At 38.0% G+C, this 21593-nt stretch overlaps 1 protein-coding gene across 3 annotated transcripts in view; it reads left to right on the top strand.

The window, feature by feature from the left end:
• The window catches only part of ITSN1 (intersectin 1), a 129826-nt gene that overhangs the window by 89029 nt on the left and 19204 nt on the right, over positions 1-21593 (top strand). For 2 of the 3 annotated variants that reach the window (XM_030469413.1, XM_030469412.1), the window contains exons 24-28: positions 120-286; positions 6089-6134; positions 11037-11158; positions 14011-14128; positions 18141-18332. In XM_030469413.1, the coding sequence (XP_030325273.1) occupies positions 120-286; positions 6089-6134; positions 11037-11158; positions 14011-14128; positions 18141-18332 (645 nt within the window). Of the gene's footprint in view, positions 1-119; positions 287-6088; positions 6135-11036; positions 11159-14010; positions 14129-18140; positions 18333-18651; positions 21072-21593 lie in introns of those variants that run through there. The other variant, XM_030469414.1, reaches the window with a different exon arrangement.

Here is a 21593-nt window from a genome sequence, read left to right on the forward strand (position 1 = left end):
AAATTTGTCTTCTATCTAGCCTGTGGATAGACAACATCATATCAGTCAGGTTTTATAAATGAGTATTGAGCAGTTTATCAATTGTTTTCCCATGTTCTGTATTTATTTCCCTCTTACAGAGTACATTGCTATGTATACTTATGAGAGCTCTGAACAAGGAGACCTAACTTTTCAGCAAGGTGATATGATTCTTGTGACAAAGAAAGATGGTGACTGGTGGACAGGAACGCTGGGTGATAAATCAGGAGTTTTCCCATCTAATTATGTGAGACTCAAAGATTCTGAGGTAGAGACATATTGAAATGTTATGAAATGGGCTTTGGGGGAGATATGTTTTACTTGTTGTTGTAGTGATAGTTGCAAGCCAGTGGATCATAAAGGAAGAAAAAATATTTTGCAGTTTTACAGAATGTGGGATTGGAAAGGGAAAACAGTACTAGTTGCATCATCAATAACTTTGTGGATTATATATTAAAATGAATATTGCATAGGCTAATAGTTAACTTGGCAGTTTTGTAGAAACAAATCAGAGTATCTATGACTACGTTGTTCCCCAGGTAAGTTCTTAATGACTCAGTTGAATCTTACTGACATTTTAAAAAGATACAAATATATATATATATATAAATATTTAGGCCTTCCTTTTTTCTTTTCTGTAGTGTGATTTTCTTCTGTTCTGTGATTCTTGCAATGAAGGAGTACAAATTTCAAAACTAAACTTAGCAAGCTGTTAATTTTATTTGAAACTTCCTGGCTGAGTAAGAGAGATTCTGCTTCACCTGATTTTTATCCTGGAATATGCCTATAGAACATGGCCCTGTTCAATCTTTTTTCTTTTTTTTTAGGTATTATAAAGAATGTGTTTTCTTATTTTTATTCCTCATCTCTTCAGGAGGAAAATTTATCAACTTGTAGGAACTTAGAGTCAATTTGTAGTTAGTGGTGTTTGGATTGGGAGAAATAGTAAGGTGATGCTTCCAGAAACACTTTTCTGATCTATATTTTGCATCATGTAACATTTCTATCCCTAGCACTACTACTTTGAGAACAAATCATTCTTATACAGAGAATTTCTATCCCAGTGTTAGTTAATTGATCCCCTCTGTTGTGAGGTACACTTTTCTGTGCATGCAGAGACTGTAGTTTCATAAAGTAGAACCACTGAATCACTGAGGCTGGACAAGAACCTCAAGATCACTGACTTCAACAACAAGCCCAACACTCCAGGCACCCACCACTAAAACATGTCCCTAAGTGCCATGTCTACATGTCTTTTAAATACCTCCAGGGAGGGTGACTAAACCACTTCCCTGGGCACCCTGTTCCAGTGCCTGACAACGCTTTCAGCGCAGAAATTTTTCTGGTTATCCAATCTAAACCTCACCTGGTACAACTTGAGGCCATTTCCTTTTTTCCACTTGTTCCATTGGAGAAGAGGCTGATCTCCACCTCACTCCAGCATCCTTTCAGGTAGATGAAGAGAGCCACTGTCTTTCATCTGACCTGTTAATGTGCCCCTTCAGGACACTAATCAGAGCAGAAAACTGATTAGCAGTAGTGCATACTTCTTAGGTGGTACTCTAAATCATCTCAGCAAAGGTTGGAGAAATGTCAGTACCAGAATTAGTATGGGAGGAGAGTAGTCAAGGAGGCAAGATTGCCTTAACATTGTCTTAGATTATCTTGAGCTTGTTTTGAGCTGCATTTTTGGCTGTTTTTTAAATGCTAAATACTTAATTTTAGAAGTAAAACATCATGCCTTACATTTAGAATATGGTTTTGGGTATGCCCGTGCTTATTCCTACCTTTCTATTGCTTCAAATTTAGTTACTATCAAGCAGCAGACAAAATTACATCAGGTCCCAGACTAGAAGAGAACTACTTAATAATTTAATTATTGGAGGTATTGTAGATGTATCACTACAGAGCCCATCAAAGCAGGCTAGCTTGTCTTTTTGAAAATGGTAGTAAATTGTGTACAGTAGCAAGTTGTGGTGTTTGTCAGGGCATAGGTTTACCCTGACAACAGAACAGAGTCTGGAAAAGAAATTCTGTCCCCAAGCCTGGCAGTGTGATTCTTCTCTGGGTGGTGCAACATCCCATAAGCTGTGACTGTGGAGAAGTGTGTGTCTGTATCAGGGAACTGCTTTTTGCAGTCAAGGTTGTGGATTGTAGTTCAGCCCTGCCAGTTTTCACATATGTCAAAAAGATGGTGGCTTGCACCCTGGAGAGTTATAGGAACAAGTGTACAGATAATTGCCTAACTTGTGGAATATCTTGTGATCATGAAACTGTGCTCGAAGTATTTTTATATTACTTCTAACTTTGTTTTGTAGTTGATTAATGGGAACTTGCACTGTCAGCTTCATAAAACCCTGTGAGGTTTGTTTCATACATAAATAGTAATAGCTGGTAATTAGTTACTTAACCTGGGCTACATTCTTGTTAGTTAATGTTCAGTTTCTGGAGGAATTATTTTGTTTTCCCTTACAATATTCCTAATAAAGTTTAGTCTCAAAAACTGAGATTTATATTCAGGTATGCAGAGCTGCCTTTTCTGTGCCTTTAAGGGCTGGATGCTTGTCCTGTCTGGTGACAGGCACGTACATTGGCAAATCTTTGTAGAGAACTCAGAAATAGGCATTTAATAGTGAAAACTGTTTTTATTAAAGAGTTCAATTTGATGTTTCTCTTAACATGTCTGGGGCTGAAACAAGTAAGTGCAGTTCATCAAAAAGGGTTCCAACTGCCCTTTTTGCTAGTGAAAATCACATCTTCAGATAAAATCTTGATGAGAGGGAGGAAAAAGCACAGAGCTCATGGAGATCTTGATATCCAGGATGCTTATTTTCCTAAAGTGATTCATGTTCCCCGTGGGACATATTTTTTGCTCCAAGTGGATAATTGCCATTACACATACAATGTTTTGCTATTCAGCTTGTTCACAGAGCCAGTTTTTACAAAGGATTGCACAATAGTGGCTGTCTGTTAAATCTCAGATGTGCCGCTGTGCTTGGACAGCTGGCTGATTGTGGAAAATGTTACTGAAAGAGTAAATTAATTTTATATGTTCTGCACTGTTGACTTAAGACCAAAGAAAAAGTAAGGCTGTACTGATCCTTCAGCAGCAAGCATAAAGTTTGTAGATGTAGGAAGGGTTTAAAGTCTAAAAATATCAATGGTTTATACATAAGAAGAATATTTTTTTTTTTACTTTGTTCTGTGCCGAGTCCCAGACCGAAAGACTTTGTTCTTCAAATAAACATCAGCACTGGCTCATGGTCCATTTTCAGAGTGGATCTACTTATCTTCAGATAGATGGATACAGATCTATAACATGTTTTTATTCTACCTTGTCTTTCTTCAGGCTGGTGATAATACCTCTGCATGGAGCTCATATGGTAGACTTGGAAGCACTTCAGTTTAGATGCCTCTAGTTACAAAACTTTACATAGATGTTTTGAAAATAATAACAGTCTGAATGTATTTAATCTGGATTCTAACAATGTTTACAATTCTATTCAATTGTACAACACAGTTGGAAAGTCTACTGCTTTACTGTAGAGTAGAGCAAGTTCTGCTCTACTGTTTCAGGAGACTTTATCACTTGTCACAAAATATCCTCAAATGTAGTTAGTGTCTGAGGTGTGCAAAAGGGGAAATAGAATGTGTGTGTGTCTCAACAGAAAGAATATAAAATACTTCTCCATATACTGAGTGGGCCAGAAGTTGGGTCTATCTTAAATGCATTATTTATTATTTATTGAAGTACTGCAGGAATTTGCTATGTTTTCCTTCTGCTTTTTTACCAAGAGAGAGAATCCCCAAGCAGAATTCAGATTCAGTCTGGTCAAGGTAGTTTTGAAGGAGTATTTTCTTTATTGAGGAGGAGGGATGGTGAGACACTTTTCAAACAAGAATTAATTTCTGATATTACCATATCAGTGCCAGTTGTCACCTTTGATTCCACACCTAATCTTCCCTACTTGGGACTTGCAGTCATTTTGTCTGAACCATCATCTCCAGATGATGAACCATGTCTCCAGACCTAAACTTAGTCTTTGTATCTGATCCCTTGGTGATGCTTTCCTATTTCACTTTTTTTGTTAATATAGGTTGCTGTGGTTTTTAGAGAAAGGTGGAGAACTGAAAAAAGAAAGGAACACAGGAAAAAAAGGAAGATTTGCTGACCCTGTAGAAAGTAACTATAATCAGCCTTTTACAGTGACAAGAAAGTAGCATTGAGACAGAAGTATCCAAGTATCATTTAGCTTAAAGCATCCACTTTCTACTATCCTCTGCAGAATTTAGGCTGCAAAATATTAAGGAAAGTCATCATATACTAGATACATGTAATGCATTTTGGTGCCAAATAAATTAATAAGTACATAAATAAATCAATCAGTCTTCACATCTCCACTCTTACTTTCAAATACCAGTTACAGCTTGTGAGGTAGGTAATACCAGCTTTGCTGCATTTTCTTCTGTTATTAGATTGACTTGAATTGACTAATACAGCATTGTGAGGTGCTATAGTTCAGTTTGAAAAATCAGGCTTCTTCAGTAGCATTTCTGAAAGATGTTAAAAATGTGGATGTCTCAGAGCAGCTATGTAATCTTCAAAGCAGGTTAAAGATCTATCTAATAATATATTTTATACAGGCATTAAAAACCAAGACAATGGCCCTTTTCTCCCAGTCATTAAGCTAGGTTTTTAGTTACTCTTTATATTAGTTCCTGTCAAAATCCCCAAGTTTTCAAACCATCAAGTTACTATAGAGAATATTGAGGATGAAACTGTTCTTTTCCATTGAGGAATTAGAATTCTGTGAAAACCCTCAGGTCACTTGATGAAGGCTCCGAGCTTGTAAGTTGGGCATTAAAGGAAAAGTTACGGGGAGATTGAAGTGTTGGGAGCCTTGCTTGAAGCAAAGAGTATATTTATGGTCATTCAACACTTCTGACCAAAGTAGAGGTTAGACTTATGTTGCTCTTATCCATGTAAAAGATTTTTATTGCAGAAAGTAAGACTACCAATTTACTGGGATGAAACTGAAGTAATTATTTAGGTGGCAAGGGGAGGCTAGACTAGACAGGGCTGGTAACTAAAAGGATTAGAAAATGACTGAGAAAGGGAGGTGTACAAGAGGCAGAGTTGAGACCACACACTATTTCAATTGCTGTAATTTTATGCATGTAAGTAGTTCTGTGAGTGCATTAAAATAGGAAATAAACATTGCTCTTCCCAAATAACTAGCGGTCTCAAGGAAAAAGTTTTATTTTATTTTTTTTAGAAAGAGAACTTTGAGTTTGAAGAATAGAAAAGCTTTTAATGTTAAATTTAATTTTCAGTATTGCTTTTTTCCTATACATAGCTGAGTTGAACTAATCTCACTGTTTACTAGATGTCTTGTGGATGTCCAGAGGCTTTTCTTGCAAGTCTCTTGTCTTGGATGAGGATGATAATCACCCCATCTAGCTTCAGAGGAAACAGCTACAGACACATAGCACCTTGCTGTTCAGTGTTCTTTTCTCTCACTTGGCCACAGAAAATGGTGGTGGAGCTTTTACTACAGCAAGATAGTTCACATGACTCATCTTAAAGATGCACTGACTACTCTGACTATGACAATGTGCCATATGAGAAATTTTAGAACCCCATTACATGAACAGTATTGAAATAAGTATGTCCATTTAATTTTTAGGCATATTTGCAATCCAACTATCAGTAGAACTGAAAACTATTATTGCCTGACTAAACTTGACAGAATTCACATTCTGTAGTTATGCAGATTTACAATTCAAATGCTACATAAGTTGGAATTACATTGGTATTTGCAGTCCATGAAAGGAGGAAGAGTTCGTGAAAGATGCCTGTACATGTGTATAATTAGTCATGCATTTCCATACTCTGCTTGTTGTTTATTGCCATCTCAAACATTAGGGGGTTTTGTAAGAATGGATCTTTCTGTGAAAGATTTTTACTTACATCTTGTTTAGTGTGTTAAATTGTAGGATAGTAAATAATATCCAGATACTGGAGAAATAAGTATGAGTGCTAAACTTACATTTTGCTTTCTGTTTCAAGGCTCCTGGAGCAGCTGGAAAAACAGGAAGCTTAGGGAAGAAACCTGGTGAGTTGTATATTGTGACAGAACCTTATATCTGTTCTTAGATATTTTATGACGACAAAATCTTTTCCATTAAAATAAATCATGCTTGCTTTTGGTCATTTTGTTGTAATTTGCACTGATGAAAGCCATTGTCTACAATAAAATAATGCACAATCTGTCCATCATTCTGTCTGATACGTATTGATCACTAAATAGGGTTTAGCAAGAGAATAAAAACCTGCTTGCTCAAAGATGAATGTAAACTTCATGATAGATTAATGAGCAGAATGGTGGAAGCCTACAGAAAGCCCAAGTTTGCCAGTGCTTCTGAAAATGGAAGTCCACATTTTTACTGTGTGTTTTTACAGCATTTTGCCCAGAATGCTGCTCAGTATGGTATGAATAGGCTCTGTGAGCTCTTATTCCTGCTTGTTATTTTAAAGAGCACTTACCTTGTATCCATGCTGTGTAGCTTATTGCCTGTCAAGGGTGGTCATATTGCAGAAAATCATATTGCAGGTTACTTCTTTGGCTAGAAAAAGGTCCCCTGGCTCTTGAGGTGGTGCAGGCTGTTCTTCCAAATAACCATTGTTATTTCTGAAGATCATTAGAAAGCTGCATTCTCTGCCACTGGCAGGCATTTGTAAACTTTCCAGAAGACATTTTTTTCCTTCATTGTATTTATTTGCTTTTGTACCTAAGAGATGACTTAGCATAGAGCTGAACCAATCTACACAGAGGGTGCTCCATTCTTCTGTTCTGTCCTTTTCTCTGAGGCTTGTTCAATTGCACAGTGAGGTGGTTCAAGGATGTGAGCTGCCAGTTCTTGCCTTATTTCTCCACATGCATATGCATATTTTGTTCTGTGGGGATGAGGCTTTGCTTTGCCTCCCTGAACTGGCTCACCCTGTAAGTGTGAAAGGAGGGAGGGAGAGTAGATTGCAGCGGCCCCAGCTTCATGTGGTTTATTTTACTTTGACACATGAATAAGGGACTTCTTTTGTCAAATCTTACTGATCCCTGTATGGAAAGAAGGGCTTGGAAGTAAACTACTCCTGCCTTTTGTAACTTTCATTTGCATGATTAAAAATAATTTTCTTAATAGATACAAAGCCCGAGAGAGGCAGACAAGAATAGAGATCTGGACCTGATACCTGTTAGGAACAGTGAGAAGATGCAGATAGGTCTGTCTGCTTTCCATGTCTGGAAGAATGGTGGATGGCAAGACTTCAGCCTGGAGTACCAGCCTTACACACACTGAGCTCCTACCCTAACTTTCAGTGAAGTAGACCTGTGGGATGTTGACAAAAGATGTGCTCAGAATCTTTTGGAGTTTAAGAACAGTTTGGGAACAATCCTGTGTGTTTTTCAGCAAGGAGATTCGTGAATGCTTTTGGTATAAATGACCTGCAATTGCTCAGCCAGTGTAATTGAAATGCTAATGATGAGGTGAAACGTTCCTGTTTTTTCTAGAAGCAGCAGGAGGAGTGGGTGGAAGCTGGTAACAGTGTGTGTTGAAGGACAAGGGAAAATAAACTGTTCTCTGTGAATTTAAGCAGCAACATGAAGACAGTTAGGCTTTTTTTTTTCCCTAAATGTACCTGCTTCAGTACAGGCCATATTTTTTGGCCTGAACTGTAATTGAATTGGAACTCTTCTCAGTAATTCAATATTTAAATAAACAAGAATGAAAAATCCATTTCTGGAAGGAAAGCTATTTCTGGATGGGTTTGGGTTTGTTTTTTAAACTATTTTGCTGAGTTGTTTTCCCTAACTTGCTGTTTCTCTGCAATATGCAAGGGCTAAATGTTAAACTTGTAATTGGTATTGTAACTTATTTAACACAAAGTCTACTGTAAACATTCTTCATGTTGCTGGTTGGTGAAACAGGATATTTGATACTGGGAGCCTAATAAATGACTTTTTTTGTAGGTAAAAAGAAGAAAAATCTTGTTCTGAGAGATGCAGGGCATAGGATTTTTGGTCTTTCAGTATTATACACTGAGTATTGTAATTGCCATGGTAGTGAGAGAGGTTTTTGTCTGATTTAAAAAACATTTGATTTTGACAGACTCCCAAAGTTCATTTTGTTGCTTGTGTTCATTTTGCCTCCTGAATGGCTGCCTCTAGGGTGGAGGAATAAATGAGATTCTGTGGAAAAACCTGTAAATGCAGGGGGCTTGCAGACTTTCTAGAAGCATAGCCTTGTTTCCTGCCAAGTAGCTTGCTTGCTTTTCCTTTGTACAGGATAGACTTTGTCACTGGTGGCTTTTCTCTATGTAAAACCTTGTTCTTTCTTACCACCTACTACTATATTTTAACTAGCAATTCTTTCTTCTGTCTTCTACTTTCACACTTTGCGTGCTCTCTATGTTCCAGGTCCAGGTTTAAAGCATCTTTCTAATTGTCAGCTACTGGCTTTAAAACATCACCAATTTGGTTCCACCTCTGTGTGCCTGCCTCTCCCCTCTTTGAGTTATCTATCACAAGGGAGGTTCTACGTAATTAATTCTGCATGTGCCATTGTTTGCAGTGACCTCAGATTGCTTGTCACCTGTTTCTTCATCCTCCTCATTTATTTCTTGGCAATTTTTAATTTTCCTAATCACCCTTTTCTTTCAACTTTCGAGGAAACTCTCTGATCGTTTTCCTGGTGGTCTTGAAATCTCAGTGTTGCTGCGAGGCAACAAAACATCCCTCTGTTTCAAGGGACTTGGCTGTGTGGTTTCCTCAGCCTACAACTCCCTTTTCAGTGATTGCTCCCTTTCTCTGCCTCATCATAGCCTCTCCTCTCCTCTCCTCTCCTCTCCTCTCCTCTCCTCTCCCTCTCCTCTCCTCTCCTCTCCTCTCCTCTCCTCTCCTCTCCTCTCCTCTCCTCTCCTCTCCTCTCCTCTCCTCTCCTCTCCTCTCCTCTCCTCTCCTCTCCTCTCCTCTCCTCTCCTCTCCTCTCCTCTCCTCTCCTCTCCTCTCCTCTCCTCTCCTCTCCTCTCCTCTCCTCTCCTCTCCTCTCCTCTCCTCTCCTCTCCTCTCCTCTCCTCTCCTCTCCTCTCCTCTCCTCTCCTCTCCTCTCCTCTCCTCCTCTTCTCCCTGTGGGAGATGTGTTCTTCCTGAGCGCCTTTGCTGTTTCTTTTGGCCTCAGGAAGTTTGGCGCTTGGTTACAGAGAGGACCAAGTAGGATGGTGCCCAGCACTCTTACTTGGAGTATGGCTGCCCATGAGAAAGCTGGAGACCACTTCTGTGTCTACTTTGCCCCCTTCAGCCTCAGTTTCTTTTGCTGTTGTTGCCCTGTTGGCTGCTAATCCACCTCACGTGTCACGTTGCTTGCTGATGCTTTATAAAGGGACAAATTGATGGCTGGTGTGACAGTTTTCTGCTGAGTCTTCCAGTGCCAGGTTGGATGGGACTGAAAATACATACAGGCAGTAATCACTAATGAAAATAACTGACACGTATTTTTTTACAAAGACTTTAAAATAAAAGCTGAAAATCTCAAGCAGTGGGTTGATCGGAGATCAGATAATTGCTGAGCTTTTAAATTAAGTTGTTTTTCTTTGCACTGAAGCAGTTGAGACACTTATCTGTGATTTTGAAGGACTGGCTCAGCTGTGGGCTTGTTCTGGGATAGCCTTAAACCACCATCAAAACCAGTCAAACCCAGTGCCCAGATTGCCTGTTTGATGGTCCTCAATTTTGTTTGACGCATTGCCAAATATGAACCTCCTTTGTCTTAAACAGAGGGTCAAAATTTACTGTTCCAGGAAAGATTTTTTTCGTTAAAATTCCATGTCCCACCAAAAAAACCCCAGCCCCTAGATAATTAAGGAGAATACTTAAGTGGTGAATGACTGTGTACTTGGATCCTGAAGTGGAGTTTTCAGCAGGAACAATTACTTCTCTGCTTCTTTGGATGTCTGAGGCCCTTTACAATTAAATAAAGGCTAAAAAAAAAAAAATCCTACCTATTCCCCTTTACTCATAGCTAAAAAGAGACTACATAAATGTAATGGCCTCAGAGGTTTAACTTACTCGGAGCTAAAAATTTCCCAAAATCTGCCATCTTTTGTTTATGGAAGGTTTCAAATAACCATGCCATAAAACATATTCTCCATTACCCTAATCATGGTTTGACATGCCAAACCTGACTTAAGAGCTGTCAGTAGGATGTCAAAACACCTACAACTGCCTGTAAACTCCAGTCAGTTAAAATTAGTTCAGCCCCATCAGACTGAGTTATCATCTGTCTTTCCAGAACCACTGTATGATTGAGTAAATTTCATTATCTACTTATTTTGCATTATGTGCTTATATAAGGGAGAAATAATTGTGAGTGCACTGTTACGCTGCATCAGATTCATGCTGATAGGTGATCAAAAAAAGGCACCAGTTTTGTATTAATGCTCATGGAATAAAAATTTCAAGCTAAATAGGTTTTGTTGCATTTTTAAGACTTTTTAATGTGTAGTCCAGTGGTGAGGAACTTTCTGCAGGCCTTTATTGGTTTGCACATCTGTTACTGAAATTTCTTCATTATATTGTCTTCAATATTTATCTCCTCTTTTTAGGGAGCTTAGTCCAAACTGATGCTACAGAAATGTATCTATTGGAAACCAGTATTATGACGCTTGATTTTCAGATCAATACAGCTCTAATTATGATCATTATACTTCTCCATTTCAAATACTTTTCATATCCTACCCATATTGCTGCTGCACCTATGTTGTTTTATTCCTGTAGTACTGTGAACTTCTAATTTGTTCTGTAGCTACTGTATGTTTTCATGGAGCTAAATAAATACTAAAAAATTTAACAGAAAGGAATAAATTGATAAACTGTGCCAGTGGTAAGAGCAGAGTCAATTTATAGAATGTGTTCAGGTTTTTCCAAATTAATTTTTTTTTCTTTTTTTCTCCTCTGCTTCAACAGAAATTGCCCAAGTTATTGCCTCTTACACAGCAACGGGTCCAGAACAGCTTACTCTTGCTCCTGGTCAGTTGATTCTTATCAGAAAGAAGAATCCAGGTGGCTGGTGGGAAGGAGAGCTCCAAGTTAGTTACTGTTTTTTTTTAAAAAAATAAAATTCTTTGTAAAAAAACCCCACAAAACTGTAATATTCTAATAGATCAAAATGATCAATGTGTCAATGATAATTTTGAAAATGTTCTGCAATTAAGCATTTACAAATAAAATGCTTTTACAAAAGTATACATATATTCTAGTTCCTTAGAAGTGAAATAACTTTGGGAGGACAGCAGTAGGAAGCCATTGTGCCTCTTCCTAAGTCAAGTTTAGCTATCTTACAAATCAAACCCAGACTCCAGTCTACTCCTGGAGGCCCTTCAGATATAAGAAAACAGTGAATTTTAGGGCACATTGCTTTGGCTGCTTTTGAATCCTCCTGGTCTTTTGTCTAGTGGTCTTCTTCAAGTGAGCAAAAAAATCAATTTTCATGTCAGGTAGTGGGGCAAGTCAGCCGTGCAACAGGACTGCAAGGGACTGCTGGGTTGAGTGACAGGGCCTAATTTGATGTCCCCTTGTGATAGTGCCCATCCACAAGTGCATTTGGGTCAGGCAATACCTGCATGCACTGTGAAAAGTGGAAGAAATTCTGGAGTGTGCTGTGCTGAATGTCTTCCTAAGAAACTTTCTAGATGGCTTCAGCCAGACGTTTGTCTGTCCCTTCTGTTGAAGAGCTGGGAAGTATTTTACAGCAGTAGGTTTTGTAAGATGGCCAGAACTTTGTCAGGTTGCTTAATGAATGTGACGGTGTAGAAAAGCTGTTTAATTGCCCCATCTCAGTAATAGCTCAGTTTAATGAAGAAGACTGAAAAGAATGGTACCTGTTTGCAAGCACTAGCTAGAAGAAAGCGTTTATCTCTTGCAATCGATGGAAATGGATAAAATATTTTAACTAATTTGGTTTATCTAAAAATAGAATTCACCATCTTGGAAACTTGGATTCTCAATGACTTTCAGTGACAAAGCTGGGATTTTTTTGTTTGGTGGGTGGGGGGGTTTTGTGGTTTCTTGGTTTTTGTTTGTTTGTTTGTTTTTTGTATGGATTTTTGTTTGTTTTTCTGGGCTTTTTCAAAATTTTATTCTTATTTCCCTCTTCAGTAACACTGAATGAGGTTTTGTTTGGTTTGGGGTTTTTTAACATAAAATAATGTAACTAATTTAGTTTTGCAATGCAGATGCTCAAACTAACTCAGATTTTTTTTCCACGTTACTGCCTACCTTTTTTTGCCTTTCCTGGTGGTATTTTTTCACCTTTTGTGAAGAGATCAGCTTCCAGGATTGCTTTGGTTTTCATTCTCACTAGCCTTTCTGTGGCTGTTAACTTGTAGCTTTAAAGAGGCTAACATTAAATGTATTTTTAGATAGAAAATAAGCCTCACTGGGCAAGAGTTGTCACAATTATCACATAGCACCTGATGTGAGGCTTTTTTAAAAATTAATTTTTGGTTGTGTAAATACACATGTAGCTTTAGATTCTCTTACTATCTTAAAAATGGTTTTACAAGATTTGGAGAAGGGCATTAGTATTAACTTTTCTTTATGCATTTAACTTCAAAGTGGCATATTTTTTAGAAGTATATGTATAGTTTCAGCCTTGAGTAGGTTTTGCTGATACTTCCCTTAGGGGTCAGAATGAAAGTAAAGTAAGGCAAACGTCCTACGCATGACGTAGCCAGGTTTAATGCAGTCCTTCAGAGTATCTTAAAACATAGGCTCTAAATACACTTTAGATTGAGCTCTTTCTGTTTCAGTAAAGAAACAAAGAGAGAAGGAAGTAGTTAAAGAATAGAATGTGTCAGATGATCCTTTTTTTCACTAAGCTTAACATCTGTTTCAGTTTTGAAGACAAAGCTCTACATGCCCAATTCTACATGCTTTGCCACACTGGTTGAGACCTGCAGTTCATCTGTCCCAATATCCCATCTCTGACAGTAACTAATTGTGGCTGTGTGAACAGCAACTAATTGTGGCTGTGTAGCAGACTGTAGAGCACTGCTGTAGGCCAGGTGTGTGGTCACAAAAAAGCCAGGTGTGTCTCAGCACACAGAAATGGACCCCACGCACACTAATTCGTGTGTGCACCAGGTTGTCATACTGATGTTCTCTGATTAGATAGGCATGAGAACATCTAGTGTGCTTTCCAAAGCGTCTGCTAATTAGCATCATTTGGGCCATATCCATATGTATTTGTAGGTGCCAAAGCTTTCATTGGGATGTGGCTTTGGGATTTTGCAATTGAATCCAAACTTTACCTTTTTTTTTTTTTTCCTTACCATCATGCTTGCCCTTTTTCTAGCACTTGCTAATGTGACCTATGTTTATATTATGTTGTTTGAGCAGGTGAAACTATTAAAAAGTTTATATACTGTTCCTTTAAAAGAATAGAGGTAATTGGGAGTCTTAATCTCTATTTACACTGTCACAACCTAGATATCTGTTTAAATGCAATTCTTTGCATAGTGAAAAAGCATTGTAATGCTGCCACTCATTAATGTGATGGCTAGCTAAATATTCTAGAGCTGTGATTTAAACATAATCAGCAGAAATCTCAGAATGATAAAGGTGGTTGTATTAATTATGAGGCACACAAAGTGGAGTCATAGTAGGAAATCAAGGTGGGAACACTGTTAAGTGAAAAATCCCCCCAAGTTAGTAGTAAATAACTGTTGTTTAGATATTTTAAAAGTTCACTTCACATAGTGGAAGTATCATGATATTAAATTATAGCCACAAAAACAGCTGAATTTTTTCTTATAAAATGCATTTTTCTTACTCTAAAACCATCAGTGTGATTTCAAGTAGTTAAAGTAGTGGCTGAAGTACCTTGTCTAATGATCTGTTGATGTGCATGGTCCTCTTAAAATAATTGGTTTTTTACTAGGCACGAGGGAAAAAACGGCAGATAGGATGGTTCCCTGCTAACTATGTGAAACTTTTGAGTCCTGGTACCAGTAAAACTACACCAACTGAGCTACCTAAATCAGCAGCGTTACCTTCAGGTAAGCAATGTGGTTGCATTGAATAAGTTGCTTTTGTAATGTGACTTCTAAAAATACACATGGACATTCACTGGGATATTGAGTATCTGTTACACAAGTCACTTTGATTAAACTCCTCATTTTAATTTTTTTTAATGAGAAAAACCATACAGTTGGTCTGTGTATTTATGATGGAGGTCCCTCAGGTATGAACTGTCGAGTGCTAAAAAGTCATGTGTGACATTACCTCTTAAAGAGTAAAACATTCAATTTATCAGTCCTATTTGTTTGCACTAATTGTAGTAAAAGAGTTTTTAAAGTTTCAGGGTGATCCACTGACTTAGAAATTGAAGCACCTCCCATCCAGAACCTTTTACTTTTCCTAGGGTGAAGTGTAAGAAAACCACTCAAATGAAGATGTAACTTTAGATCTTATATAGCTACTTACTTTAAGGCTTATGAAAGGACACAAGAGTGATAGATAATTATATTTTTAGCTCTTTGTTTCAGCTCCGCCACAGGCAATACCAAGCAGTTCTGTCAGTCTGTTACAAAGTGTAAGACCTCAGAAGACTGAGGACAAAAAGTTCATTCCTTGTGACTGTTTCGGTCTTGAACAGTTTTGGGCTTGTGAGTTAGTGCAGTGCTAAGTACGGAGGATTCCTGTCAATGAAAAACATGTAGAATGGATGCAGATTTTTCCAGAAGCCACCCAAAAGACTGAACGTGGTTGTCTGTCACCTGTTTGGATTTAGTTGGAGCTGTCAGAGGGCAAAAGCTTGCTGCATTCAAGGAACACTTTTTGACTGTATCATTAAAGTGAAATATACATATATTTCTAAAATAAAAACCACACAGAATATAATTTTTCCCTATATATATGAAGGATTATCATGCAGTTCATGGGACTAGAATGAAATACCAAGTTATTAGTTTCATATGTCATTGATATAAATAAAAGCTCCATCTCACAAAAGGCAAATGTTATAAATAGTACAAATTCACTCCTTTGGTATAGTCATAAAGATGCAGATAATCACACTTCTGTAAAGACTCGTGGGTTATGGTCATGCAGTTAAAATGGTAACTCAGCATCGAGGCATGTATTTTTAGAAGGCAGTATGATGGGGTTTTATTTTAAAATTTTTTTAATTATTCCAGGTTTGAAATTCTAGAACTTTTCACACATGGTGATGAAACTTTTACAGAACAGACTTTTTAGCACTTTTTTATAGCCTACACAGCACCAAAATATTATTGATAGTTATTATTATGATATTCAACTTTGTTATAGACCTTTTCTTTTGGAGGATGAAAAGAATCATTTTTTCATTATGATAGCTGGCCTCCCTAACTGTGTGGTTAACATAAGAGTCTAAGAGATTAGTACTTGAGAAGCATCTTCTTAGCTCAAGTATATTAGTGGAGAGGCTTACTATAACAAAAGACCTGGAAAACCTGAAGAAAACCACCTACAGGGGTTGAAAAATGCCCAAGGTGATGCATGAAGGGTCTGGGAGTGTGGCATTACTTGTCTGGGTGTTAAAGGTAGGGGATCAATCAGAAGCTATTATCATCAAAACCTCTGTTTCTTTTGTCATTTTGCTTTGCTGTACATGCTTTCCATCTGCCATACTGTAATGCAAATTGCATGACCTCAGCAACTTTTAAAATTATTTTAATGCATGGACACTTTCGGTTTATGCTTTGCAGTTTTCTTATTTTCTGACTGCCTTCTGTGTCTTCCCTTGTAAACTGGTGTCATGAACATGGCCTTCCTGGTACTGAGAAATGTAAAGAACTGCACCTTCTTCTTGGAGTACCCCATGGCAACACTACAGGCTTGGGGAAGAGAGGCTGGAGAGCTGCCTGCTAGAAAAGGACCCGAGAGTTTTGGTGGACACCTGGCTGAACATGAGCCAGCAGTGTGCCCAGGTGGCCAAGAAGGCCAACAGCATCCTGGCCTATAGCAGGAGCAGTGTGGCCAGCAGGAGAAGGGCAGTGGTGGTCCCTCTGTACGCAGCACTAGGGAGGCTGCAGCTCAAGTACCATGTTCAGTTTTGGGCTTCTTACTACAGAAAGGACATTGAGCTACAAGAGTCTATCCAAAGAAGGGCAACAAAGCTGATGGAGGGGTTGGAGCACAAATCTTACAAGGAGTAGCTGAGGGAGCTGGGGGTGTTCAGCCTGGAGAAGAGGAGGCTCAGAGGAGACCTCATCACTCTCCACAACTCCCTGAAAGGAGGGGGTAGCCAGGGGGGGGTTGGTCTCTTCTCCCAGGCAGCCATCAGTAAGACAAGAGGGCATGGACTTAAGCTCTGCCAGGGGAGGTTTAGGTTGGATATCAGGAAAACTTTCTGCACTTGGTAGGGCTATCAAGTACTTGCACAGGCTGCCCAGATAAGTGGTTTAGTCACCACCCCTGGAAGTATTTAAAAGCCATGTAGAACTGATGCTTAGGGGCAGGGTTTAGTGGTGGACCTGGTGGTGTTACAGTTGGACTTGATGATCTTAAAGGTCTTTTCTAACCAAAACAATTCTATGATTGTACTGCTGGACAGCACCAAATTTTGTAGAATTCTTTGAAGTAGAAGAGAATGATCTGGATTAGAAATTCCTGAAAGAAATTCAAACTAGAATGGGTTCAAATATACATTCCTTTAGGAGTACTGATTTATCTCCAGCATGCCAGGGAAGTGTACACTTGCAGTTGATGTGTTAAGTGTGACAAATGACAGTGAGTGCCCCCTTTTTTATTTTGAATTTTTTTCCCTTTTGCAGGTGACAAATCTACATATTGAGACATATGCAGAGTCCTGTTAAATGTGGAGCTTGTTTGCTTATTATATTTGTCACGGGGACTAACATAGTAGCTAAAATGAGTTGAATAGCTTCTGAACTATAAAAAAAAAAATGTATTTGACAAATTTAAATAAGCTGCTGCCAGTACAAGAATGAAAAGAAAATTCTGGAATGAATATATGTAAAGAACATGACGGCAAGACTAACTAGATAGAAATCTTGTGTCTCAAGGCAAAATACCAGAAGCCTTCTGTGCATAGAGAAAAAGTCAGAGAAACGGAGGAAATTATGTATTTAAATAAATAGTCCTGCTGCTTTAGAGAATTAAGAAAGCTGCTCTATTGAAATTGAACATAAATGGCTGTATTCTAAGAATGAGTAAGATTTGATGAGTTTCACAGCAATGAAGTAGAAAATAGACTGCTGAAAGCAGTCCTGTGGTGCCAGAAGTGCAGCCTATATGGTCTTGTATGCTTTTTATTTTTCTTGCCCTTTGCAATGTCTTTCTGTTCCTAATGTCTCAGTGGTAGTACAAGCGTATCACTGTTGGCTTTCTCTGGAATTATAGAGCTGTCTTGAGATTGTCTTGTGCTATCTAGAAAAGTGCCATTTTCAGGCTTTAGGTAGTGGAGCTTAGTTTCCCAGACTTTTCTGGCCATTGACTGGTTCTGTTGGAAATGATACTTGGGTGAGGTTTGCTGAGGTTGTTGAGGATGCAAAATCTGTTATAATAAATGTACGGCAAATTTGGTACTTCTGTGGGGAAAAAAATAAAATACATGAACTGAAAGAAAAGTGTCAGTAGAAAGCTAACATCTTTGACATGTTTGACTGTTTGCTAAATTTTTACACTTTTCCGATCTCCTCCTCCTGTTGACCACTTCCAAACAGAAGTACCTTAGGTGCAGTTCCAGGCAGCTTACTCTGTTCTCAGTTTGCACTGCTGTGCTCTGACCCCTCAGTCAGCTGAGTGAGAGATCAGTGCTGCTGGGAAACCCTTGGGATCTTTTTAAACCCCCTTGAGCCAATGTGTTGAGGGCTCAGCTGAGCGCTGGTACAGGGGCACGGGAGGGAGGGGCAGGTTCAGGGCTGCATCAGGGATGGTTCAGATCAGCAGAGTGCCTTGGAACCACACACTCCTGAGGTCTGTAGTGTCCATGGCTGGTTTGTGCATAGCTTATGTTTTACTGAAATGTTACCAGTGCCACAGACCTCTTCCTTTATCTTCCAGTGTGCCAGGTAATTGGCATGTATGACTACACTGCACAGAATGACGATGAGCTAGCATTCAATAAAGGCCAGATTATAAACGTCCTTAACAAGGAAGACCCAGACTGGTGGAAAGGGGAGGTGAATGGACAAGTGGGTCTCTTTCCATCCAACTATGTGAAGCTAACAACAGACATGGACCCAAGCCAGCAATGTAAGTGACCCTCTCTGCTGCCACGCTGTGATTATTTGTGTAGCACTGTAAGACCAAACATGCAGCATTGCTGTGATTCTGCTGTGGTTCGCAGAACTCAAAGCTTCACCACTTGCTGCACTTGTCAAAGTCTCTTTGAAGACCTTCTGTAATGCAAACCTTATTTCGTGTTTGTTTTATTTTTAGTTCCCACTCCCTTTGTAGCATGTTACCCCTTATCATTTTTGCACCATGCCGTTTACATGCCTGACTCATTTTCCTAGCTTGAATTTGCTCATTGTTTTGTTTTGCTTATGTGTTGTTTTCCTCCTTTTTCTAGGAATCATATGTTGTCCATCCCCCACTCAGGCTTGAAAGTCCTCAAAGAGACCCACTATCCCATATCACTGCCCAGAGGGATGATGGGAGATGCAGCCTTGATCATGTGGCTTCCAGCATGATCATCTACTGCCTTCTGAGTAGAAGAACACACTGCAGAGCAGTTTACCTCATTTTACATTAGTTGCATGTAATCTCAGTGTCTGAGTTAATTACCTACAGATATAGATGCAAAATTAAAATGAAACAAAACAACAACAACAACAAAACAAAAAAAAAAACACACACACAAAAAAAATCAGAGGATAGTGGGTCCTTTTGTGGCTTTCATAGTTATCGAACTAATTTTTCCACCTTTGCACAGGTGCTTTTAGTAGTTTTAAAATTGTTTCAAATATATATTTTAGCCTTTTAAAGGAAAAGTATAAATTAAATTTTTCTTTGCAATTTTTATTTGAGCAAAAAGACCCACTATCAAGGAATGCTGCATGTGCTATTAAAATTGTTCCAAATGTCCATAAATTCGAGACTTTATGTATCTTTCTTTTTTATTGTTCACTTGTCCAGTGTTGTCATTATGTCTTTTTTTTTTCCTTTTTTAAAAAATTTTCTTTAATTACAAAAGGACAGGAGGAGTTAAATCAGTTTAAGGATTTTTAAATGTGCCCAAGTACAGATAAGGTATTTTGTTGTAGTTATTGTACTGTATGTATCAGGTGTTCCCTGTTGAGTGTGTAATACATTGTGGAGAGAAGAAGTTAACTTCCTTCCAGTGCAAGAGATATTAACCTTGCATAGTGTTATTATCCCAGTTATGTTAATTTTATTTTGCACATTATTTGTAGCTGCGTACAATTAGAAAAGACTCTGGTCCATGTTTGTCTCAGATGTTTTGGTTTTTGCATTTTCATACCAGAAATCAATAGAAAGCTACATTCGTGTGGGATTTGAGAATTAACTTCTTTGTTTTCATCTTGGTTACATGAAGATTGTTTTCTCATTTTTACTACTTATGACCATGGAACGACACATTTTGAACAGTAATTTTCCTGACAAGAAAGAATGTATAGAAATATCTCCCTGCAATTAATTTCCAATGTTTACATTTTTTAAACTAGACTGTGGAATTTATACGAATTAATATTAAATGGAGCTTACAGTCAAGTTTATGTAGTAGATGTGCTGTAGCTAAGCCATGTTTGTCTTTTCAGCATTAGTTAAAAAGCTCTTGATGAAATGCCTGGTGCTGTTAGTGCAGAAACCCTCTCTTCTGAATGCCTCAAGCACAATATAGCTGTTCTAATTACTTTACCATTTAGTTATGTTTTGGTTTATGTATTTCATTTATTTCTAAATCTCATGCTGGCAGTGTTTTAGTGTTTCTAATCCTACCCCATCTCCCTCCTTCTGACCCATCATGCAGTGCAAAGAACAAGTGAAGCTCCTTATTCAATTGCACTTCAGTATTTCATCAATATGAATGTAAATTATATAAATATATAAAAACCTGCAGCTTTAACAACTGTAATACAGCCTTTAAAATTAGTTACATGTATAGATAATTAAATTCTTCATATAAAAGATAGTCTAAAATGTGTTTGTTGTCTTGTTGCTGTGTACACAGAGAATTCACCAAGTGGCATTTAGTGCATGTAATGAGTTTGCCACCAGAGTGGCCTGAAGCCCACCTGTTTAATTTCAGAATGACACTGGTCTTGGTTCCTTGACTATTATTTCAATATAAGTACTCAGTTTGATCATGATTATCTTGCAACCTTTTGCACCTTTCTTTACTCAATGCTTTCTGTGTGTTACAAATCAGTTGGGTTTTTTTTTACTCTTCTGGTAGATGAATTAAGAATACTCTGTTTTCCTAAGGGTTTACATTGATGCTAGGCTCTGTGTTTTATGCCAGAAGCTCTAGTCTGAAAATATGCACAATTGCACAGATTTTCTTTAGGATAGTGTTTAATATGCACAAATTTTGCTTTTACCTCTGTGCCATTAAAAGATCAAAACTGTTTTCTTCTCCACCATAGCCACTTGATGAAAAATATGCTGCCTGGTGTGATGGAAATTGAAGAGAACATAATATTTGTAATTTTCAGTGCCCATTGTTCTGCTTGCTGAGAATGATGTAGCCAGATTTTGCTCCACTATTTCAATATTTCATGCATTAAAATATTATTTTAATGAAAGGGTATCTCTATTTTCCTATAATGAGCTGTTGTGTTGAAAGATTTATAACTTGACTAAAAGCATTTGTCCTAAGGGACGTTTTGTTTTTTATGACTTCAGGCCAGAAGCACACTTTCTCTCTGCATATTGAAATATGGCAATACTTTGGATATAGGGGATTCAGAGGCTGCTTTTTTTATTCCATTAATTAAAGTGAGAAGAAAAATAAAACTGTTATGATAATCTGCAGGCTACATGTTTCCTAACATGCTTCTTACACACACAGGTGTATCTTGTGCCAGGACTGCTCAGACAGAAGAGTGCTGTGTGTTACCCAACAGCAGCAGCTTTATCAGGCTCCCTGTTGTTGAGAGTAATTAACTCACAAAAACCTAAAGTGCTAGACAATGATATTCAAACCATTGTGGCTGATATTGACATACATTGTTGAAATATCTATAATGTTTATTTACTCGATTATTAAAGTTCTTAAGTCTGCTACTGTAGTTTGACACGGTAGTGTTTTATTGTCCTCATAATAGGTGATTTCCCTTGAGTAGCAAGGAAGCAAGGAACAAAGCTTCTTGTTGTACTTAATCTTTACCTGTCTGGACTTTTGTTTATCTATCTATATATATGAGAAAGGGAGTATGAAAGCAATTCTTTAATAAAGAAAATGGATTATTTCCATCCAAAAAATAGTTTTTCAAGACTGTGTTGCAATCCAGTTTTGATCCTTTCTTCTCCTTCCTGGTGTGTCTGAAA

Source organism: Calypte anna, chromosome 1, assembly GCF_003957555.1.
Source record: "Calypte anna isolate BGI_N300 chromosome 1, bCalAnn1_v1.p, whole genome shotgun sequence".
Classification (NCBI taxonomy): domain Eukaryota; kingdom Metazoa; phylum Chordata; class Aves; order Apodiformes; family Trochilidae; genus Calypte; species Calypte anna.